Source organism: Aulonocara stuartgranti (assembly GCF_965226115.1).
Source record: "Aulonocara stuartgranti genome assembly, chromosome: 7".
NCBI classification, from domain to species: domain Eukaryota; kingdom Metazoa; phylum Chordata; class Actinopteri; order Cichliformes; family Cichlidae; genus Aulonocara; species Aulonocara stuartgranti.
Genome location: NC_138945.1, coordinates 26,303,901 through 26,329,432, shown reverse-complemented (window position 1 = coordinate 26,329,432; position 25,532 = coordinate 26,303,901). Strand labels below are relative to the sequence as shown.

The 25,532-nt window shown below is 41.3% G+C and overlaps 1 protein-coding gene across 1 annotated transcript; it reads right to left on the bottom strand.

Moving 5' to 3' along the window:
* Nucleotides 1-7,579: 7,579 nt before the first annotated feature.
* fgf10a (fibroblast growth factor 10a) lies at nucleotides 7,580-25,080 on the bottom strand. Its single transcript, XM_082542748.1, has 3 exons — nucleotides 23,528-25,080; nucleotides 10,642-10,745; nucleotides 7,580-8,425 (listed from the first exon to the last, which is right to left on the bottom strand). The coding sequence occupies exons 1-3, from the start codon at nucleotides 23,961-23,963 to the stop codon at nucleotides 8,225-8,227; spliced, it is 741 nt and encodes a 246-aa protein (XP_082398874.1). The 5' UTR covers nucleotides 23,964-25,080; the 3' UTR covers nucleotides 7,580-8,224.
* Nucleotides 25,081-25,532: the final 452 nt, after the last annotated feature.

Below are 25,532 nucleotides of genomic sequence, written 5' to 3'. Positions count from 1 at the left end.
TTTATTTGTTCTTGTTTCTAATGTCTCTGTAAAGCACTTTGAATCACCTTGTTGTTGAATTGTGCTATACAAATAAACTTGCCTTGCCTTGCCTTGCCTAGAAATTTTTTTTGATGCTTCAGTTTTCCTGTGACTGCCAAACTTTGATAAATATTGCGTTTCTCCAGACTAAAAACATCAATGTGACCAAGATATGTAGTCACTGCCCAGCCGTACTAGACAAAACCAAACTATCCAATGATCGTGATTATAATGAACTTTGATCAACTGGTGTCTACTATGGACACATACTATAAGAGACACTTATCCTTCAATCAGAGTCCTGTGTCTGGCAACTGATGAATTCTGCTTCTTTCTTTTCTACTTTGTTTTGGTCCCTATCAAATACTTAGACATGGAAAAAAATAAGAACAAAGAAAGATGTAATGACTCAGTCACACTACAGTAAAAATGGGACAGCAACCTCTTTGTGACTAGGAAAGACCAGTGGTTGCCAGGTGATTGCATTAAATCTTATTCAGGAATTGACTGTAGGTAGTAACTGGTCACCCGAAAGTTGAGCATGCAACCTCGACCTCTTGGCAACCACTTCAGTTTGCAAGATGATTGTACAGGTAGCCAGGTGGAAGGCAACCTGCCTCCAAATAGTCATGGTCTGACTTGAACTGACTGTACACATGAACCCAACCGTACTCATCTGAGATGCATCTCTTTATGAATGGGGAGTTGATTCAACTGGTTGACAACTTGTTGGGGTTGCATGGTGCCTATGCTGTTTTGCAGTTAAATTGCTGTTCTGTGTCACTTTTTGTGGAAGAATGTTAAATCTCTGACGATGGACTTTATATATATATAGACAACTGTCTCAGTGATTTATTTGTTGCTTAATTTATTGGCTATTTGTTGGATCTGGCCGATAGAATGACCACAGCAAACACAAGAGACCATAAACCGGTTGTTTGTGACGCTGCTGTCAAAGTCAAACAGTCATTTAAAACAACAACCAATGACCAAGGTGCTGTACAATTAAGATAATTACAAGAAATAAAAACATAGGGAGACATGATAAGAGTTAACAAAAAGAATCATAAAATTCGAAGATTTGAGTAAGAAATAAGATAAATAAAAGTAATACAAACTCATTCTGATTAAAAGCCAAGGAATAAAGATGGGTTTTTAAAAGTGTCCAATGTTGGGGAGGTCCTGATGTGAAGGGGCAGTTTGTTCCACAGTTTAGGAGCAGTAACAGCAAAGGCCCGATCTCCTCTGTGCTTTAATCTGGACCTCGGGACAGTCAGGAGCCACTGATCCGCAGACCTCAGTGATCTTGCAGGAGTGTACCAATTTAAAAGATCAGAAAGGTATGAGGGTGCTAACCCATGCAATGCCTTAAAAACAAATAATAAAATCTTAAAATTAATTCTAAAACTAACTGGCAGCCAATGTAATGATGCCAGTAATGGGGATATGTGGTCTCGCTTGTGTGTGCCAATTAGTAACCGTGCTGCAGCATTTTGGACCAACTGTAGATGGCTAACTGATGACAGAGTACTACCAGAGTAAAGACTATTACAGTAGTCGAGGTGAGATGAAATGAAGGCATGAAAAGCTCTCTCAAAGTCTCTAAAACAGAGAAATGGCTGCTGTGACAGTAAAAAGCTAAAGCATGTAGACCAAAGCCAAAGGATTATCGCAGAAGCAGGCTGGAGCTCTGACTCCCTCCTATTATCATCTTCATGCACCAAAGTTGTTTCGAAGACTGCAAGTGGTCGCAGACCTGGCCCCCATTTCAGAGTCAACCCAAGTTTACTGCACACAACTGTAATAATTTTGGTCATGTCATGGTCTCCAACTGCTGTTTTCCCAAGGGTGACTGTAGCACAAAACAGTGTCTGCTATTTGCTGCCAAGCAGCTGGTGCACCGTTTACACTACGTTTCTCAGTTTCTTTTCTCTTGAATAACTGTTTGTCTCAAACTGTATTGGTGCGAGTGAGACTTTAATGCTGGGTAAATTCTCAGTCGAATTAAAAAGAGGCTACGCAGTCTGTAGTGTTTTGGTTTTGATTGTTTTTTGTAATTACACAATAAGTCATCCATTTCACACATTTACGAGTAATTTAATTAATTAATTTGCAAAATATTGCTTTGAATCAGCCTGGATGCTAAGGACTGAGTAGCTGAGCTTCAGAGGACTCAAAGGTCGAAAGAAAGAAATAAAGTCAAACGAGCTGAACATAAGAGGTGGAGAATGACTGGTTTATCTTCTGGGTTCTAGGAACTCCCTTGGACTGCTTCCAGTGATTGCCCCTTTGCCCCCCTCTTGGTCCTCTTCGTGCCTGCAAATACCCCTTCAAGTCACCCCCCACTACTGCCCTACAGTTCCAAATTTTCTTGCAGCTCCTTCCTCTCACCCACTCACCCCCTCTCCTCTCACCCTTTGGCATCCCGTTCAAACTGCTGCCCTCTCAGCAAACATCTCCCCTCCTCCCCACAACTGGGCTGCTGTAAATGCCCCCAGGACTGAGGTTCTTTCAGTTATTCACCTCTGCTCCAAACCCACGTCTTTCTCCGATTCCGAGCTTGCAACCCCTCTCTTCCTCCCTCTTTCTCTCTCGGTCTCACCAGGATGTAAAATATTCACAGCTGCTGCTGCGGTCAGGTAGCACGGCCACAAGACTCTCTGAGCAAACAGAGGAGCTGTGAACGTGTGAAGCCGATGGTGTACGTTTCATTTGAGGTTCGACACAGGTCCGATAGATCCCGATGTAGTCAAAACAGAAACCGCATACTGAGCCTCGCCACATGCCTCAACAAACCAAGCTCTAACCAAACATACCCAAGTACAACACTGAAAAAATGACACTGCAAACAGCTTTTAGAAACATGTCAGGCGCACTGCAGAAATAGGAGAAACGATACGTGGCTTGGTGCCGCTGAACACAGTAACTGAGATATCACTGAGGTTTATAATCAGTGTGAAACATCTGTCTTGAATAAATGCCTCGCTTTTAAAGTCTAGCCTCGTTATGCATTACGGGCAAAGGCAAGAGCGCATTAAGTCATGTTAGAGTTGCAATAAAAATACATCAAGCTCTCTTCCAAGAAGTCTACACATGTTATATATGCGGACTCGATTCCAGGTTCTCTGAATGAAGAAGTGTACAAATTTGTGTCAGATATCCAAGTTCCAGTCCAGGTTTCCTTGTTCAAATATGGACTTAAATGAGATGTTTTACATCTCTGAAGCTGTCCCACCAAATAATAAAGACATCTTGGCCTGGGAATGCCAGCCCTTGAACTTTATGAGGGAGGGCGAAAGGGGGAAAAGAGGAGGGGTATCGGTGTCTTGAACACATTTCAAAGTAATTGTACTTGATATGTCGTTTAGAGAACACCCAAGTAATCATATAAACAAAAGACTAGATGCCCTGGGAGGATGAAAGGAAATCTGAATCTCCCACTGATGTATCATACTTACTCATTTTTTGACATGAGTGTGAGACGGCGAGGGATTCCTGAGCACAATAAGAGGATCGGGGACCTTTTTAGTGATAAACACAGTGGGATGGACGGACTCCGGTGGATTCCTTCATACTCACAAATTAACTTACACACACACACAAAAACAGATGGCAGAGGGCTGAAAGTGATGGATGCAATGTACAAATTAGAACTGCTGCAGGCCCGGGGACAAGGAGACTGCATGTGTGCATGTGTGTGTGTTTGTTCTATGTTTGATCCTGCACCTCAGCCTTACCGAGGCATGACTTACGTTTAAAAAACTTTCCAAAAAATAAAAAGATGAATTTGAGGGAAAATCGCAGGACCCAGACAGCAACAACACGAGAGAACAAGTTAAAGAAAAAGTGAGGGAAAGCAAAAGAAGAATAAAGAAAACATGAGATCATAGTTAATTAGAATCAGGTGATAAACAATGGCGTGATATTTACGTTATACCATATGCCCCGCTACATGTGTCTTTCTGTCTCGAGGGATACAGTAACAGGTTTCAGACACGTAAGGTCAAGAGGAGGCTTTTCCCAGCTGCTAGACCACACTGATGCACACACACGCCCCTGCTCAGCCGCCCAAGTGTGTCGTCCATTTCTAAAGCCTGTTTTGTCTTTGTTGTTATTACATAAAAGACAGTGTTTATCCTCCAGGAAGCCATGTTTGCCATATGAACTTGTAAGGCAGAAGATTTTGCAGCGAGAAATGAAAACCCCTGAGCCAATCAGGCAGGTTGTCTCCTGGGCTTCACTTCAAAATCCTAATCTCTTACAGATTCCCGATTCACGCCTTGGATTTAAAAGCCCTCCAGTGGCTTACTCTTGTTTGTTACAAACCCTCATTATTTTGGCAGACTCCAGTCAAGTATTGTCTCACTTAGTCATGAAATGCTGCGCTTCTTGATCTCTGAAATATTGACTTCAAAAAGCATCTCATGATGGATTCGTCAGCTGTGAAGCTTTCGACATCAAACTGTTTAATCACTGAAAGCTCCAGCCATGTAAAGTCCACAGAGCACCATGTTTATCTTACTATGATACACCAAAACTCTCTGCCCAGAAACTCCTCCTACACTCACACAGGAAGCTCAGAAACCAACCCTGGCATAAACACTTTATTGCCAAAAGTACTCAATCACCCATCCAAATGATTGAATTCAGGTGTACCAATCACTTCCACAGAACAGGTGTATAAAATAAAGCACCTGGGCATGCTGACTGCTTCTACAGACATTTGTGAAAGACTGGGCCGCTCTAAGGAGCTCGGTGAATTCCAGTGTGACACCTGTGCAACAAGTCCTGTCATAAAGTTTCCTCACTACTAAATATTCCACAGTCAACTGTAAGTGGTGTTATAACAAAGAGTAAGCAGTTGGGAACAACAGCAACTCAGTCACAAAGCAGGGTCAGCACATAGCATGCAGAGGTCACACATTTCTGCAGAGTCAATCTCTAAAGACCTCCAAACTTCATGTGGCCTTCAGATTATCTTAAGAACAGTGCATAGAGAGCTTCATGGAATGGGTTATCATGGCAGAGGTGCTGCATCCAAGCCTAACATCACTAATCGTAATGGAAAGCATTGGATGTAGTGGTGTAAAGCACACCTCCACTGGAGTCTAGCGTGGTGGAGATGTGTTCTCTGGTGTGACAAATCACTTTTCTCTGTCAGGCAATCTGATGGAGGAGTCTGCGTTTGGCCATTGCCAGCAAAACAGTACTTGTCTGACTGCATTGTGCCAAGTGTCAAGTTTGGTGGAGGGGGGATTATGGTGGGGGGTTGGTTTTCAGGAGTTGGACTCGCCTCCTTAGATCCAGTAAAATGAATTCTTAATGCTTTTACATATCAAGATATTTTGGACATAAAAACATGCATGGGCAAGTTTGGTGTGGAAGGACTTGACTGGCCTGCACAGAGTCCTGAGCTCAACCTGATAGAACTACTTTGGGATGAATTAGAGCAGAGACTACGAGCCAGGCGTTCTCGTCCAAAATAGCTTTTGGAAGAATCAAAAGATCCCATAAATGCACTCCTGAACCTTTTGGAACAGCCCGTTCTCACTCCCGAGGCGTAACATGTCGACGTTTTGTCACGTCCCGCGGCGTTCCTGAGGAACGCGAAAGGAGACCTTCAGCGTTCTTATGGTACGCGGCGGGTTATGGCTGGAATCCAGTGCAATGACGCTCCTGCGGTAATAGACATTCCAGCCCTGTATTCCAGCCCTAAACCTAACCTTATTCCTGATCTTAACCAGGACTATAATGATGTTAAATAGCGTGTTTCTAAGCAATTTGAAGAAAAAGAGCGAACATGTGTAGATTCAGTCCAGACGGTTCTCATATTTCCTCTTTTTTCCGAGGTCGTCATTTAGGAACGTGGTGGGTAGCCGAAAACGTAATATGTTGACGATTTGTCGCCTAGCGTAAAATGTTACGCTTTGGGAGTGAGAACGTTGATTGGAAAGAATAGTTGAAATGATGCAATGTTCACATGTGTGAATAAAGACTTTCGCAAAATAACGTAGGTACTGAACACCTGAAAGCCATTATGTTGCCTGGTAATCACCTTGCAACAGCTGAAAATCCCAAGATTTTAGGATTTATGCACCTCAGAAAACATTATAGCATCTATTTAAATTACACAATAATATCTAATTTATATAAAAACTGTTGAATATTAAGATATCTGTGATATGACACCACCATGTGACTGACTGATTAAAATCCAATTATATAGTAGCTAGTATATGAGAAGCTTACTGTCTGATAAATAGCTGTGGAAATGAAAGTGGGATTTGTAGTTAATTAATTCAGCCTACAAAATCACCCTTTTTCCCTAGCATATCATTATATAAACGTTTTTTTAGGTACATGTTTTTAAAATATGCAGGTAGCCCATAAGGCACGTATGGAAACATAATATAATTAAAAAGTTATTACATCTTCTTGTGTTATATGGGTATAAAATTAATAGAACAATATCAAGCATACCAATTATTTTTTATTAATGAGAGTGGACAGTGAATGGTTTAATAATCCCTTAATTATATATAGAAGTAATTTGATTTTGCTGTATAGAAATATGCAAACAACAGCTACCCAATCTAGTTTTTGGAATTTTCTCAGTGTTATGAAGTATATCAGTTATCCAATAGCATGGGCAGGCCAAATAATACTCTAGCATGGGCGTGCACTGGTTTATAAAATGCATAATTTATTTGAACTCACTGACTTTCATCTATAAAATTTGTTTCAGTCTTGCAAAAGTACATAAAAGTCTCTGTCTGCAAACACAATCATGGGTTCAGAAAACATATTAGGCCCCAGAAGTGTCTTAATTGTATCAGCCATTATCATGTCTAAGAAACCTCCCACCAATGGGCTAAAATCACCTACTTGTACCCTTTATACACCTAGAACATTGTATCATTTTGATAACTATACAATTGAATTTATATTCCCACAACTTCAATTTTACGTTCTTATCTGTATCACAAACTGTATTGTGACGTCATCCTGTTGCCTATCAGCCACTTATTAACTCACTAAAATGACCTAATTGTAATGTTTATGTGCCTAGAATATCTTATAAAAGCATTGTACCATGTGTTTTTACAGCAATAACAATTTATAGAAACAAAACTTGATTATGATTTATGACTCCGTCATGTTGCCTGGCAAAAATCCAACTAAAGACATTTATGTGTTATTTATTGTGTTATATTAGAGCTGAACCTGAGCTTTGCAGACCTAAAAACGTATTATTTACTATTCAAACAGTGCCACTTAAACTTAAACACTCAAAGTGATTAATTATATAGGCTTGCTAACAACATGAACAGACCAAATGATATTGTAGCTTTCATGGTTAGTAATAATGAGCTAATATATATGTTACAGCAATGGGCTGCATCAGTCAAAATTCAATCATATCCTTTACGTTTGCATTTATTTTTATGTTTTGTTGTGTATTTTGCAAAAGAACAAACAATAATCACACGCTGAAAATAAAAATAACCAAAGTCAGTCAGACAGGTTAAAGACAAATATATTCTTTGTATTTATTCAGGTTTAAATGTATAGTATTCAAAGAGAAGCATACATGGTAAAAAAAAAAAAAAAGACTTTCTTTTTTGTATTTTTGTAGGGTTTTTTTGTTAAATATTACACAAAATAAATAAATTCAAAGAAGAAACATGATAGTTTTAGACTTGCTGCTGTGTTGGTACTTGACTAAACACAACACAACCTTTTTTCATTTTCCTCCACCCATCTCATCTTTTCTTCTTCTTCTATCAGTCAGCTTTCTGCTAATACTTCCTCTGCCTTCCCCTGTTTTCCTCCATGTTTTCTCTTTTGCCATTTCTTCCCCAGTCACTGACTTCACACGTACACAAATCTAAAAATGTGAGTTACCGTTTCACATTTTGGCACAGAAGTCATTTCTTTTCATAATTTTACCGTGCCAGTGTACTTTATAACTTAAAACAGAAAATAATATGTACATTGTATAGCGATATATCTTATTTCTTTCTTTAAAAATAGAAATGTCTTTATCCAACTGTGATAAAATGTCTGTTTGTTTCCTTTCTTTTCCTCCTCAGTGCATCATACTGTTCAGACTTGAATCTGTCCAATGAAGCCATCACTTCAACTCCAAAAAACATCCAATAGCCTTTAATCTGCAGAGCTCTCCCTTTGCTGATTTGTCCAGTCATCGCTGTTCTGACAAAATAGGCAGGAAGTGAGTGGCTGGGTTTTTCCTTCGTGTCTTCCTTCCTTTCATTGGCTTTCCCTTGGGGTTCAGTGCAACAAACATGCGCTTGTCCTTGTTGAGCCACTGAGCTGAAGCGTAGGTGTTATACTTGTTTTCCTCGATGCGTTCAATTAGACGGCAGTCTGGGCCGTACTCTCTCTGTGGAGGAGAAGCAAAGAGTTTAAAAGAGCTGAAGAAAAAGATAATAATTTATATTTAAAGTAAATTAGTACAGGTTGCCTTTTTAAGATTTTCTCCATTGATGAAAACCACCTCTAGCAGGTAGCCAGTGACTTGAAACTTCCCACTGTACCACATGTGTAAGCTCTCAGTCATGGTTAGTTTTTACTCAAAAATAGTAACTGTTTTTTTGTTACCTGGAGATAGTTCTTGTGACAACATCCAATAACAAATGGTCAGCCATTGCTTAAGAACAATCCCCAGCGTAATTTTAAAAAGTCAGACGTAAAACTTGAATAGTTGTCAGTGTTGTTTGTGTGTCAGTAGTTTGGATGGCTGTGTGGTGGTGGGATGAGGGCAGAGAAGTTATTGTGACTTCTCGATGGCTCGGGCTTAGTGCCGAGCAAAGAGCATTGTGACACAAAGTTTGTGGCTTACATTACCGCAATGGCCACCCACTGGTAAATGAAGAGAAAATGATCTGAGAGAGCTGCATTTGTCAGTTTACTGGAAGCTGCCCTTGTGCTTAAAGCTAACAGCACTTAAACAGCCAGTTAAATGGATGCAATTGATATTCGCAAGCAAAAATGTACTTGCTACACACACACACACAAACACACTCTCCTTCACGCGCTCTCTCTCTCTCCACCACAGCTGTCCAAATTGGTTCCAGAAGTAAAGCTGAGTGTTCCCAGAGCAAAATGAAAATATTTTACGAACGCTATGCAGCTTTTTAAATTACGCTGGTACAAGGTACAATTAAATATCGCGTGAGTGCATGATGTAGGAATATAAGCCTGTTCATGGTCAAATGGTTAAAAAACGTAAGTAGTAAATCGGTAAGCTTTAAGATGAAGACATGTTCAAAGGCTAAGGTTAGAGTTAGGCAAGTAGCAGCTATAGTTAAGGATCGATTGAGTCTCAAAATAATGGTGTTAATAGGCAAAAGAATCGTTATAGTAAGTACAGAAATGAACGTAAAAGTAGTAAAAGTTAAAGGTGATCATAACCTGCGGTGTCACCTATGTGCTTTAATCTGCCAATACAATGAAACAATGAATTCAATTGATTAGCACCAGATAAAGAAGTCACTGTGTAAAACCATCAAGTGTAATCGAATGCCGGCCCTTCGCCGCTCCGCTACTAGGGCTTGTGTTGTGCTGTGGAGAAGACGTCATGGGAATTCAGTTGGAGGCCATGCAACAAAATGCCTCTTTTTATTTTCTGTCTTTTCTACCGTGTGTCATTTCATCTGTTGTGTGGCTCCTCAGAGACATGCTGAAAATCAGGTCTTTCAAAGTAGGGAAAAGAGGGGGGTGGGGGAGGCAGAATCGAATGAAGGAAAGAAGGGTGAGTGAGAGAGGACAGATAAAACGAGGGCTGCTCTACCCAGAGAGACTGAAGCAGAACAGAGAAACTGAAGGATTGTGTTTCCTGTTTCTTAATGGAGTGGAGAGGAGAGGTAGGCAGAGGAGAGTAACTGTGGTTCCTATTTCTGGAACAGTGAGTCGTACAGCCTTGTCCATTGTTTTATAAAGAATTCAAGAAACTTCAAAGCCACAGAACCACCACTTTAGAGGGAAAACGTCCTTTTACCAATTTTTTTTTCACTATCATCATCAGTCAAATTTAGCAATCGCAAAAGTGCAGAAGTGCGTTTGCAAAGAGTGGAGAAGATTTTGAACTAACAAGCTGCAAATCTCTTAAAGTGGACCTTATTTTCTGTCATAGACTAAGGGTGACCAAAAATTTCAATTAATAAATTTGATGTTTGTGCAAGTAATCTGTTCAACAAGTTTATTATTTAAGCTCTCAAGCTTAAATAGGTTAAAGTGATTGAGTTCTTGAGAAACTGTGGTTAAGAATTTAATCCAAACCAAGATATTAGCTTCATTATTCAAAGAAGAATGCGGAGCTTCTCTGAAAAGAGAGGCACCCACTGGACTACAGAGCTGCATAGGACTCTTTGTACAATACTCAGTTTCAGAGGGTATATTAAAAGGGTCTTCTCACCCATCTCCACCCACCTGCTGTTTAAACCCTCTGTTTGTTAGGAACAATCAATCACCAAGGCCTAGTATAAGATAAATAGGGATGTTTTTGGACTGAGAATAAAGCTATCCTCTTAGACTTAGAGAATAATGCATATTAAATAAAAATGACAGGTCAGAGAGTTAAACAGCGTTAAAACTTACCGCTCCATACAGAACGCCATTCTTCTTGATTGCCAGGTAGTGGTTACTTTTGAGGCCCTTGATGGCCACCACACCCACATCCACTGATTTGATCTCCAAAACACCTGGTGGAGCAGGGACAGGGAGACAAATAGGGAGTCAACTTTTGTGTGGGTCATTTACTCAGATAGAGTTACATTCTTACAACCACATATTTTTCTATTTATAGTCTGGAACAGGACCCTGAACAGGTTCCAGTTTCCTTTGATGATTTATTTACTTTTTATTCTGTCTGTCTCTAAAAGTAAAAGTTTTTCATTACATTACATTTACATGCATATGTATGTCTGACAACTTAAATGACTTTAATGATAAAGTAATTACTTTGGAATATAGCTCAAAGTTTCCCGTCACTCTTCATGCAAGTGTTAATGTTGTAATGGAGAGACTGCATCAAAAAGCAGAAAAATAGGTGTTTGACACGATTACTATCACTTTAAAGTGTGGGGAGATGCATTTTTATCTGCACGCCTCTTAATGCTGCTATAACATATCTATATTTTTGTTAATTTCAGGGTCTCCTGCACTGTTTTTTTTTTATTTCATATTTTCCCACAAGTGAACCCCAGTCTTGTCCCCCTCCCTTTCTTTTTCCTTCACTGTGTGACAGTCAGCCCGGCCTCTTACCCCTGGTTAGCTTGTGGGCTGTATGCTCTGGGACCAAGGTGTTAGCCAGGAAAAAACATTTCTGCGCTCTATGTTTGTTTTTCTGACCAGAGGAGCACAGGCAGGCTGGACGGAGCAAGGCTTTCTGCCTGCCAGACTGGCAAGAGGTCAACGCGTTTGTATCAGTTTTCAAGCCTGAACCAATTACTGATTTAAGCTGTGGTTACCAGCCCTTCCTTCTCTCATCCTAAAGCCAGTTACAGCGGGCCATAAAGTAATCAGGAGATGAGGTGATTAGCTGAGGGGGGTAGTAGGAAGTGGAGGCTGGTTGCAGGAATGCTTTAGACAGAAAAGAGACTTGGATATTCACCTGATCTTTAGTGGTAAATGAACAAAAAATTTAAATGCAAATTTTCACGTGTCCCCAAAATCTGGTTGTGAGACACTTAAAAAATATTCAGTGTATCTCAACTGCCTCGAACAGTAGCTGCCTTTTTACCAGACGACCCTTCACTGCCCTTAACCCTCTTCTCTTGTACTCAGACGGAGATTTGCAACTTCCTGCAGGCTTTTGAGTTTTATGAAGGTCAGGCCTGAGGAGATTAAGGGGATATGTGAGTCTCCAGCTCAGAATGATACAAAATCTATATAAAGAATATGTCTTTCACTGACTACGCTGCGTCGCCTAGTTTGTCTTTGTTGTCACTGGACAAGGATTTGGAGAATGTTTGTGATTTTTTTAATGACTTGTGGCCTCGTGTTAAATGTTGTGGCTGATGCATTTATCCCTCATGTGGTCGATTTCAAGAACTTTGAGAAGAGTTTCGCAGCTCCACGGTGCGTCATGCAGGCTTGCTGTGGGAAGTCCATTACTCACACAGGCATGTGCTGCAACACAGCGCTGATCTATCAGGTTCAAAATGTTCCAGCTGACATTTCTGAGCTGTGATCCATTAAAAAAAAAGGGATCTGTCTGTGCTGCGCTACAGGCTGGTCCACCTGTTCAAACCTTCCTCCTTCCATTTGATGTGGTTTGTCTAAACCAAAAGCACAGGGCTCTTTTATGGCCCCTGCGCCAGTTACCAGAAGCAGCCCGCCTGCCTGTGAGTGAAAAAGCCTGGCTGCAACAAAAGGCTTAAATTGCAGCAACAACAGTTGGCAGTAATGCAGGGAGATGGAGAAAAACAGGACCTGAGCTTGTGTCAGGCTAACGTTAACCTGCTGCCCTTAAAGCTGCATTTTATTATTTTACTCTCTCACTCAACACCTTGTCTTTTTTGGTGTCTTGTTAATGTGTAATTTTTATTTTTTCTGCTTTTCCCCCCCTCTCTGCTGTTTCCCTCCCTGTGTCCCTTGGATTTCAGCCCAACATCTTTATGAATTATGTTTTAAGTGCAAAGGGGGAGTTTTATGATCTGGCACTGAAAGCAAAAAAAGAAGGGAAAAAAAGCACAAAGTTTACTTAATTTAAAAGGCATGGTCATTTGCTGCTATCAACATTATTTAAAGAACTACCAAAGGCAAACACGTGTGTGTAACAGGGCAACATTTCAACTTTCATAAGAGCGAGCCAAAATGGTCTCTGCTTGTCAAGCTGTAACTGACAGAGCTGGAAGTTCAAATAAACACAGCCCAGCCGTCTAACAAGGAAGAAACTGTTCATTAACGACTCCATAATGACCTTAACGATATTTAATTATCAGATTTTTATTTTTTTTAAAGCCAAATCTGAGCTCACGAGAGCAGGTTTCGTGCATTTTAAGACTTAATGATTGCTATTCATAGTAGCGGTTTGGATCGTAACTGATTGAGATTTTTGGTGTAATCGATTGTTATACTTGATCTACGCAGTCTCTCTGACTTACAGGCAAGAGAATTTCTCAACCAGATTTCTATTTAAATTTGGCACCAATTTCAACCGGATTTACAAAGCAAAAGAAAAACCCTAGTGGACCGGCTATAAATCAGCCACCAACCGACTGATGATAAAGGTGCTATGACATAATTAGAACAGGAACGAGCAAAGAATTAATTCAAAGCTTAATTTAGCTTTTGCATTATTTCACATACAGGTCAGCAGTCACACCGAGCTTGTCTGTTTGCCAGTTAAGCGAAAACTGTAATAACGTACTGACGTCACAGGATAAAGTCACTGGATGTATGACGGTGTTTACTTTTTAAGGCAAAATACTTTTGAAATCAACCAATTTAAAAACAACTTCTTTGCAGAGAGACCTATGAAACCTGAACTCTGCTAAATACTTAGTACTTATATGTTAATACTTACTTACTGACTAAGCAGCACAACAGGACTCACTCTTGCATTACAAAGTCAACATTCCAGTGAGCAGTGTAACCAAGTGCAATAAAACTCAGCTGTTTTATTTTATAATTGTACTGAATTATATCATAGTCATGTGTGTTAATTATGCAGGAACCACCAGGACTGCTACAAATTTCATTGTAATTTGTTCAACAGATGTGAAAATAAATGTACTCTAATGTAAAGATTAAGCATCAGCCTGGGATGTACACTCTTCTATGATCATTCTAGCTCATGCAAATCAGCACAGTCACACAAATATTAAAAAGACACACTCTCACACAGGAGCGCGCACATTCGCAGACCTCACACCGACCCCTGTTAGGCCCCTTTCTGGAAACGTGGTCAGTTAGACTCCAGCTGATCCCAAAGGTTAGAGGAGGTTGTGAAAATGTTTCCACTGTTTATCCAGGGGCTTTTTGAAGATTATACTGCAGTTGTTCACATTGTGACCTCGACACGGTGACCAGCTGTGAGTGGGTCTACTGCGTGTCTACAGCTCGGAGAGGTCTTGCTCCTCGTTGTGAAATATCATCACTTGCGGAGCAGTTTGTGTCGTGAACTCCACTCCGCGAGCAGAGTGAAAACGGTTTTTGTTCTTTTATTCTGCGTCCAGTGCTCTGCTATGAACCTCTGACTTCACTATTTTTATTTCAGCAGTGACTGATTTCTCTCACCCTTTTTGAGATAAATGTGACATCCAAGAAACAAAATTCTCATGAAGACAAAAAGGACCCTATTATGTATTTCTCTTAAAAAAATTTTAATAGGAACCTTTCATGCGTTGAGGTCTAAACAGTAAGATCATTTTTCTCTTTGAAACAAGCAGCATAGTGACTGACGACATTTCATATTCACAGTGACATGAGAGTTTATATCCAGGCAACCACCAAAGACTCCAAAGTAAAGAAAATCCAGTGGGAACACATGCAAAGGAATAGAAGAATTCAACAAGGGGGGAAATGGACCACCAAATCAGATACGAATTGCTCTATCTGGTCACATAAATAGAGAAAATGTCTTTTTAATTTGTCTCGGCCTTTGAGGCCACAGTTTTATCAGGATTAAACAATTTTGTTAGCGTTATTTATTTCTCGGAGTTTGAGCGGACTATTTCCGTTTCTTTATGAAGTCCAAAAGAGAACAAACATCTCTCGGTTGTGCAGATTGCTTGGTGAGAGCTTGTGGAGATGTTGGGCTTGAACAGAAACTGCTGCATGCTGTGTATTTTGGGGAGCACTGAGGTATTTGTTTAGACTGATGTGGCTGACAGCAGTATCTTCTTGTGCTAAGTGGCCACATCAAAGCACGCCTAGCTGATGGATTACATGAAAGAGGGAACAGAGGGCTGTTTCTGATTTCCAATATGGCCAGAATTTTTCTACAAATACAAGTTTTTTTTGTAAATTGATTTCTTTTCATATTGTGTTCTGCACATATTTGATTTGCTGTGTAAAAATCATATTAAATAAATTGTGTTTGGCCTTTGTGAATTACATTTAATGTGTTTTTTCTCAGTTCATTTCATTTTCTTTTTAGCCCGCACTCACCATATCAGCTTACTCTTGCCCGGGCAATGGTTTTATGTCCTTTCCTGACTGATGCACTCACATCAAAATACAGAAATGAGCAAAACTGCACGCTGTTAAACCTTCATCTGATGTCATTGGCCTTGGGGTGATCGCGTGGGAGAAAAAAAATTAGAAAGCCAACAGTCTAGGTGAGAGATAACATGAAATTTGCAATCACTTGCAATCACTCACGCTTAAGAGCAGCCAGGAGGAATTTGCAGTGGTGTTAACCGGGATTTGATTGAGTGGAGAAACACCGGAGAAATTGTGATTCCTTAAACGTGGTTTACTTTGTAACATGATAGAGCGCGCGTGCTGCCAGCTTCTGTCAAAAACCATTCACAAGCCTGACACAGCAGGAGTCGTGTTTTCAGGCAGAGCGCTGTGATGGTCGTCTGCATTTCACACATTTTTCATTTACAGTTCAGCTGTCAGTGCGGTGTTGCCCAACTGTTGTGGCTAGAGTTGTTGCTGAGGGACTCTTAGCTTTTAGAGATCTTCTTATATTAAACCACAAGTATTACCCACAATATCATTCAGCTTGTCACATCCTCTCTCTGCTTTGCTCTGTGTTGTGTTTGTTTGCACATGTATTAATTTTGTACGCATTCAACACGCACACACTTAACACACACAGAGTAATGAGCCGGCATTCCTGACGGCTCAGTTCAAACAGCCAGACTGTCCAGATGCCTCTCTGGTCTCAACTCACAGCACTACCTTTGATGACTCCATTAAGAGGCTCAATTTTATGCAGTGTGTGTGCAGCAGGGTTAGGGGTGAGGTGTGCGTGCATGTGTGTTTGGTTGGGGGCTTCTCCTAAAGCACGTGGTGTCTATATGGCAGCAGCCCTGGATGTTATCTGTCACAGATGCTATTCTCCATCTCCCACTGCTTTACTGGCCATGAATTCAGCCTGTTCACAGGCACCAAAATGACACTTTGTGCATTCGGCTTCATCTGGACATTTTACAGCAGCGCTGCAGGTAGAAAGAGTCTTGTAAAAAATACACTATAAGGCAGTTGTGGCATTTTACAATTTCTCAAAGAAGTTTTCAGAGGAAAGGAAACAAAATTTGCTTCACATCTTCAAATCTAAAACCCGATGATGTTCAAGGAGATACTGCATGACAAACAAAAGCCCCAAATCCTCATCTAACCCAAAACCTGGCACTAATTAACTCATTTTTTTTTTGTCAATTGATGACTCACATGTCTAACAGTTTTACCTCTTTTCTGCTACAAGAGGTCGCATGTAATGGCTCAATCATACAAAATAGGACAATAAGCTCCTTAAAGCTTTGAAAAATTTAATTGTCTTGTGATTCCACTGAATTTGTTTACATTCAGTCACCAATTCCAGTTTGTTGCTGTAATCATTTTCATTTGCAAGGCGATTGCATTGGTTTCCTGATAGGAAGCAACCTCTGTCTAAACAGTGGCGATCCAACTCAGAGTGATTGCAAAGACTGGCAGGGTTGCAAGTAATTGCCACGTCGCAACAAGTTTGAGTCATTCTGCAACAATGAACACAACTCCTCTGTTACGTGTCTTTGTGCAGGAGGGGACTCGAGTCAACTGGTTGGCATCTGGTTGTATTCTGGTTATATTCCTATATAAATACAAGATTGCTGAGCACCTGTGTCATTTTACAGTTAAATCCTTGTCCTGCAGCAACTGCATACGTCACTATTTGTGGCGGGATTTCAGAATTTGTTTCAGATACATGAGGTTCTAACTGGACTCTGAATGAAAGAAGTTAATCTGAATTTCTGTGTATGGAGACGACAGCAGATTGGAAACAAACAGTAACAGATTGGCAGCAATTTTTGATTTTGATTTCATAACAGTTCAACAGTACCACACATGGCATAGTAGAATTGTCAACTTGACTTAATTGATATAATTGCAAACTGATGGCAGGCTGATTCAGACGGACTTATGTTCCAAAGGTGCTTTGAAGACCCCGAATAATTGTGTTCATGCCACAGTCTCCAACCACTGTTTTTACTAATATGACTGTTTGTGACTGAATTGATTCTGGGTTATCTTATAAAAAGAAATAATAATTTTCCTGCAGTTTTTGGGCATTTGTACAATTTTATGATGTTAAGCTCTCAGCATGAGTTTGTTGCTCTTACTTTTCTCCATAAATGGCATTAGCAACTTTTCCATTGTTGTGATTTGTTATTTAAACAACAATAAACTGTTTGCTGCTACAGCATCACTGAGATGACTTCTCAGATGCTGTCAGTTCTTCCATGTTAATAATATGAAACTCTGCATGCTGGTAAAACTTAATGACCCATGGATACTTCCAAAACTTCTACCTAATCATTAAATAAGTCCGCCTGCATCGCAGACTATCATTAGTTCAGCGTTTTTGTAAACCTTTTGTCAAATGCATGAAAATAAATAATTCACCCCGAAGCTTTTTATAGAAGTACAGAAGTATGAAAGGTTATCAGAGAATCTCCTCCTGCTTTTCTCTCTCCCAGTCTCAAGTATATGTCAGAGTATTCTTCAGCAATCGTTCACAAAATATACACAATGAAAAAGGTTTTGCGGATAGTAATGGACTCTCGATGTTTGGCCCTCTCTTCACTGAGCTGGAGTGCTCCAAAGGAGCGGAAGATCTTACAAAAACATAATTTGTTGCTGAAAGACTTTTGTTTAAGGTGGTGCCCAACTGGGTTTGTGGTGGGACTGCCTCAGTCTGCCTTCGGAAATCTGGCTCTTCCATCTTGTTGTAGCTGACACATTAATCGACAAGGGAGCAAATTTATGGGAAGATATCAAGTGGTGATGACAGGAAGTGTGTAAATAGTGATGGAAGACAGATCCTGTCATTGTCCTCAGTGACTTTTTGCAAAGAAAAAAAAGAAAAAGTTAAACAAAGACAGCACTGAAGTAAAAGGGCCATCTTAACGAGAAAATTATAATAAAAGTGGAGGTGTTACTGTCAGTATGCATGCGTTTCTATTCCTGAGGCATCCAAACATCAGTGAATGCGTTAAAGGACACTTGTAGGCTTATCCCTGTGTATGAGAGACCCCTGAAGAGTTTGCACGAAAGACTCAAACATTCAACTCTTAAATTTTAAGAGGTTTTAAATTCTCTAAATTCTCTAAATCAGTGAGTCTCAAAAGAGGGACCTGGAGCTCCCGGGGCGGGGGGCGTATTCTGCACCAAGGAGTCTAAATATTTTACTATAAGCTATAAAAAATGTGCTGATTTGGGACATGTATCCTATTAAAGACATCACTGTTACCCACATTGTCTCTGAGCAAACACAAACTCTGATATGACTGTGTCACATAAAACTGCTCTGAAAGGAACCCTTTGCTGTTGCTGTGGTGTGGCTTGGATTATTAGCGAGCTAGCTGGCAAGCTTAAAGAAGTATTAGAGCGAGTTTCCATCATCAAGTGACGATAAAAGGCTAAATGAGCTAAATTGATAAAATATGCAGATGGTTACATTCAGCTTGATTTTTTTGATGACAGCAACAGAGAACCAAAATGCGTCATGTGTCTCCAGGTGCTGGCACATGATGCCAGGCCGCAAAGCAAGCACTGAGCGTGCAGATTGAAATACTTCTTTCAGTTACTATGAAACAGGTCTGAAGCCTTTAAGGTGAAAGGTTTTAGAATACAAACAGCTCTAATTGCATCTGAGAGTATGAATGGTAGTAAGGATATGCTTAATGAAGATTATCAGGGGGCCTTGGAAATGTCTCGCCCTTGTAAGAGATCCCAAAACGTTTATTTTATGGCCTCGCTTGCTCCGCAGATTAGAGTAAAATTAGTCATAATTCAAAAGTGACATGATTTGATCCAGACTCCCGCTGCAACAACATCACAGGGAAGATGTGCAGTATGAAACCAAAATAATTTATCGCAGTTACACACCCACAGGAAGACTAATTTCACTGATTACCACGAATGGTTTTTCCATTATTTTTGTGTATAGCCAATCAGGGGCACCCTTAATGGCATCCTGCATGTAAACAACATGAAAGTTGTAGCTGAATTAAAGGTCAGAAAGAGGAAGGTGTGTTTATTGTATGTTTTCAGAGTACAGCCGAATGTAATTGTTGATGTTGGCTCTTAAGAGCACCCGTTTAGTTTTTCCTGAACGAGCTCCTTCAGTGATGTTTGCGTGCCCGTTTTATTTACAGCCGCTAGGGAGAAGAGTCCGTGCAGAGTAACTTTAAATGAAAACCAATGCTGACACTAACCTCTGGTACTTCCAGTACCTCCTCATAACTCTCTTTTATGGGCCACACTGTTACCTTTTCCCATGAGAACCCTAAATACGCTCATCGAGCATCCCATCGAAGGCAGCAACATAGAGGCGACCAAAAGTAGAAGAGCAGAAGACGGGGACTGATGTCAGGACTTGTTACTTTTGTTTTTGGCTCTCACCTTGCTGAGTCATTCAAGCTTTATGGATGCAAAGTACGGAGATGAAGAAGTGCATGTGGTTTTAAATATGTGCACATTTATTCCACAGCAACAATCTGCAATGTTGCATTTCTAATTGCATTTTTTTTTCCTTTACAATACACAGTGCAGCCTACAGCGCTTTGATGGAGTTTCAATAGTCTAGTTTTGCTAAAGTGTAGTAAAATATATTTTAACATTTTCCTGTAATTTCTTCTTAAAATTGCCCTAAAATAATTCTAAAAGTTGAAGAGGACTCTGGATCCCAACGGCTAAACAAAGTTATTTTGGCTGAAAGAAGATTTTAGCTTTGGCACCGACTCCACAACATACACAAAAATAATATTTGGATACAAATGCATCATTCCAAATACAATTCTGTCTCTTGCAGACTTGTTAATATAAAATTTGGCTCTTTGAGTTGCAAAAAATCTGGCATTTGCAGAGTACAACCAAAAGTGATACAATACTTGTAGTGCTGACCTTTCCATTAGCAGTGCTTCCTGACTCAGGTCAATAGGTAGAGGTCAAACAAGAGGGGGCAGACCCGTGTAATTATCCAGGACAGGGAAATCCTGGTCTAAATCAGAATGATGTCCAGAGAATTAAGAGTCTAAAATTGTGGTTTGCTTGATTCTCCCATGACAGCTCAGTGATTAATGCATGATAAATGTTTGAAGTGTGTGTGTGGCAGCTTTTACAATGAGAATCAAACCTCCAACTGCTGTCACCTTGGCACCGTTTAGTAGTAACTGAGCTACTCACAAGCGCAAGTCTGCAGTCCAACTGCAAGCGCACGTCCATTTATTACACTGTGTTATTCGTTTGTTTGTAAACAAGATGTGACAGTCTGTGGACAAAATGGAGGGAAGGAAACAAGGACAGTCTTGTTTCTTACAGTCAGTGTGAGGATGGATGCTAATCACATGGCAGCCCCAAAAGATTTCCAAACTGAGACCAGAACCTCTCATTTCAAAAGGCCTTATGAGGTGAGATGGATAGATGGGCGTTTAGAACAAAACACATCAGAACGCACGATTCGCTAAAGCCTGAGTGATGTGCCGGCCTCGGCTCTGACAAGATCATTAGAAAGGTTCCGCTGCGGAGGAGAGCAGCGACCCGGGACCAGCAGCTAAAACTTCTCCGTCACCTCTGACACTGTCTAATGACACTCATTTGCAATCTGACTTCCTGAACATTAGCAGACGATTAGACTACGATAACCACTGCAATTAACCTCCGCGGTAGTTTTTCAATCTAATGCTTTCCTGAAGAACTGTCGCATCGGGTAGTTCCACACCTGAGTTTACACTCTGGAGAAACTTGAGTGCACTGTTTCTGTGCAGTTGTATTATATAAGATGCTGCATATAGAGAAAGTTTGCGACATTATTTCACATAGGCCATATGTTTCTAATAGCCAGAAACCAGCATCAGAGAAGTAATCTGTCTAAAAGTCTGTGTTTAGCTTCAAAAGTATACCAGTGTAAATGAGCAATGTTATAATCTGAGGTATAAAAATAAACAAAAAGTGTGTTCAAAACTTGTGCACAAACACACCAGAGCAGTTTTGAGTAGGACCAGTCATACGCTGTCTAGTATGTGAAAAACCACATCCATGATCACCATTAGGGGAACGGAATTGAAATATATTCTGTTTGGTTTAGTTTGAAGGGTACAATTTGTTCTTTGCTTATTTCAGAGTGCATAAAAAATGTCAGTAAGTGGGAGTGTTAGCATAAGCATAAACGCTGCTCTGCTCGCGAGCCTGTACGCAGTCATGCTATATGAGCACAAGCACCTGGACGTGGAGTATAGTTTGATGCTGGGCAGACACACGCATTATTTAATCACCAAACTTTCAGTCTGAAGCATGTCGAACATCTGCACTTACCATCAGGTGGATACAGATTGATGAAATGCTTTTTCTAAATATGCCGCCAAGACAAAATATGGCCTGAAAGGTTTAGCCTTCACGACCGAGTTCCCATATTAAGATTCGCTTTTCTCCCTGGAAGGTTCTTACCTATTTCCTAAAACAATCAAGTGGCAAGAGCTGCTGAAATTGATGGATTGTGCCTCTAATGCCATGACCTGATGCCATTATAGTTAGTGACACGTTGCAGCCTAATGGCTGAGCTCTTTCTGTGCATGTGAGTAAAAAAAAAGTGTGTACATGTGTGTGTGTGTGTGTGTGTGTGTGTGTGTGTGTGTGTGTGTGTCAAAGAGGACTGCAGGCGAGGGGAGGGAGGAAGAGACGCTAATTGAAATTCCTTCAGCCATGTCTGGCAGAGCCTTGGTGTCTGAGTGGCACACACACGCACACATATTCACACTGGCCCTAATAAAAGTGGGCTTTGCCATATGGAGGCCATGTGCAAGACTGGCCTCTCTGTGCTCAAGCGTGTGTCTGCATCTGTGTGTGTGTGCACATGTACTCAGCAGGCGAGCCTTGTACAGCACCAGAGCGTCGAGTACAGATGCATGCAACCCTATGACATGTGTATGAAGGTGTGCGAGTGATAAAGACCAGTTTAGAACAAGTACACAGACACTTGACATCATACATTTAGAAGAAAACTATTCAGTAATGCAGCGAACGCCTGTTTTCTAATAATAAAGATATTAGCTTGAGTTTTGGACATCACCCATCTAATTCAGTGAACTGGCAGGCAGACTGTGGGCAGGTAAATGTGGGAGCAATGTTCTGTTCTCACTCAACAACTACTGTCAGTATGTCCTTAGGCCATGCAGTTATTCTGTGCTGCTCACAGGCCAAAAGACTGTGGCAGACTTGGAGAACTTCCAGATGTGTTCAACTAGAAGATAAAGCCGCACACCACAAAATGATAACAGCTGATTTTCTGTTCTGAATCAGTCATAACTGATTATGATGAGCCTTGCAAGTCGTTAAAACTATTTAGATTTGCTGCAGTACAGATCTGGGGGGCAAGGGTTTTTTCCTGCTGTAACTGTGGATTTTGAACTCATCCTTGCATTTGTACTATTTTCCTTCAGAAACTTAAGGTGCTTTTAATATACTGGCGGAGTTTCTGAGTTCCCAGCAGCAGAGGAACTGTGAGTGTGAAAGAGAAACTGTGTGAATGTGAGGCTGAGTGATGCTGACAAATAAGCATGTGTGCTCAGTGACCCTTCTCAGGATAAATAAAGGTTAAAATCATATTTCCCTGCCCGCAAAATGCACAACCAGGAAAACAAAAAAAGGGGGAGCAGGAAGTGTTTGGTTATTACTTTATATCTGAGTCAGTACAACCTCATAGTTAGCATATGCCCAACACTATTATAGCAAGAGCACAATAGCAGCAAGGAATAAGAGTACTTGTCATTCTCCCCTGGGGTTTGGTAATAGCTGTGTTTTAGATATTTCCTCAAACAGGAAGAACTTTCTCTGGGCAATTTCTAATTGGTTCCAGTGGATCATCGCTCTTTTTTTATCTGCCTGGTTTACTTTTTTTTTTCTTCTTCTCTCCTGCTCTTCTACTGTCATGCTTTTCTTTCCCAAACTCTTTGTAGTCAGGCAATATGCCTGCCTCTGCACATGGTGAAAAGGCTGCAGGCACACAGCTCTGTTACTTGTTCTATTGCCCAGCTACCTGTCTGGAAGTGCATGGGTGCTCACAGAACGGAAACAAGGAAACATCAGTGGCCACAGATAAACATGTGAGATGAAGTGGAGGACAAGCAGTGCTGCATTTGCCACATTTGTGCCACTGACAGATACTAAGGTTGCGTTTGGCTCTCTTTAAAAAGTCTAAAAAGAAAGATCTCATATCAGGATCTTGAATATGAAATTGATTTCTGACTTTCATAAACTGCTGTGTGTGTGGTTAAAAGCTGTTTGCACCAGAAAGGATCAGCTGACACATTAAAGGCAGATGACTTACTGTATGGATCGTCCTTGTTTCCGGTGCCGTTAACCTTTCCCTCCTCGCCAATGCGAAGGTAGAATTTCTGGGAGGAGAACAGTTTCCGCCAGCGCACGTCCCCTTGTAGATGCTTGTAGCTGCTTCGCACGTGCCGGCCAACGACCGTCGCAGACGACGATGACACATTGGTCGCCCTTGGCAACCTTGCAGAGGATGCGTGAAGCGGTGTGGGTGATGAGGAGGGTGGTGGGTATGAGATGAGGAAGTGAGGAGAAGTCCCTGCTGGTGCATTGCGGCCGTGTTCGGACGAAGCGGACAGCGGGGAGGATGAGGACGGTCTAAGCAGGAGAAGCAAGAGCAGCAAGGTGAGGGAGAGGTGTGAAGGAGGTCTACGGCAGGGGCAGGAGGAGAACCAGGCGGCCGGTGCACCTTGTGTCACTGTCCATCTACACATGGTAGTGGAGCTGGGAGAGCTGTGGATGTGCTCAGGGGCTGGGGCATGCTGAGCTGGTGCAGGGAAAGGGAATGAGAGTGGGAGAAACTCCCCCCAACTAAACCTCCTCTGTTTGGGAAACCCCAGCCTCACTGGGACTGTAGGTGTTAAAACCTGTAGAACAGCTGGGATGAAGATGGTGCGACTTGCTGTGGCAGATGTAGGTTGATCAGGAATATAAACGTTGATGTAGCGGGGGGTAATGGTGAAGCCCGCAGCGCTGTGGCTGACGCCGCTGTAGTCCCCCGGTGCTGTTTATTCCTCACAATCGTCACAGGAATGCGTCAACAACCATAACTCAGATCACCTCACAATGAGAACTACTAGGCGCGCTCCTCGGGGACCTCTCGCCTCCTCCTCCTACCTCTCCTCCTGACACTGCCACTCTCTGCTCCTGGTTTCTCAAAATCACTCAAAATCCCATTTTAAAGTTCACATCCAAAGACAAAAACACACATCATCAGTTCATTCACACAAACACACACACGAACACACGCGTCCCAGACGATTTATCCCCCCTCAGTCCTGGTTGGAGGAGAAGCAGGTTAGGAAAAAAAGATGGCAAAGTGCTCAGTAAAAAAAAATAATAATAAAATAAATAAATAAAACAAGCAAGAAAAAAATAAAATAAAAATGCTGTTTCTTATGAAGTGTCCAGGCCACCAAAAAAAGGAAAAAAAGAAGGCGTCACAGAATCCAGACTTTCTTCTTTTCTTTCTTTGTTTCTCTTGTTTTGTCTGAGCTGGTTTGAAGTTACTTGAGTGTGTATCTGACCCCCGCGAGCTCTCGTCTTTCTCCCCTCTCTTGTAGTGCGTCTGTCAGTGGGCTGAGCTCCCTGTCTGTCCTCTGTCCTTGCCTCTCAGAGTCTGAATGCTGGAGCGGTGCGTTGCCTCTCTTCTTTCCTCCCGTGTGTGGCTCCCTCTCCTTTGGCCCCCTCCCTCTTTCCGTTGCCTCTCCCTCTCTCTCCTATCTGTCTATCAGTGGTTCGCTGGTTATTTGGAGTTTGTCTGAGGTGACTGAATCTTGTCTTTTCTTTCACCTTATTTATCTGCTGTAGTTCCCCAGATGTCATCTCTTAGTGTAATTGGACGTCTATTAAAACCACTCGGCTTTGAAGGGCTGTGTGTATTTATGTGTTTGTGCGGGAGAGGGGAGCAGGGGGTGGGGTGTTCTGTTCCACCCTGTTTTCGCCTTCCCTCCCTCTCCCCCATTTCTCTTTCTCCTCCCCTTCCCAGACCACTAGCTGAGCGGAGCAGGTCAGAAAGAAGGAAAGAGAGCCGTTCATCTCTCCCTCTCCCAGGTTTTTGGGAGTGTCATCCATCTTTCTGATCTTACTTTCCTCTTGATTAGAGGCACTTTTTTTTAATTTACCAAACCGTCTGAAATACTAAACGCTGGCCAAACTTCACTCCAGGTTTGCCTGAAAAGAGCCGTCAAATCTGTTTAACAATTCATTGATGTATTTCTGACTGACTTGAAGCCAAATAATGACATCCGTGTCTTCTTTTAAATCGGCTGAAAAACTTGTGA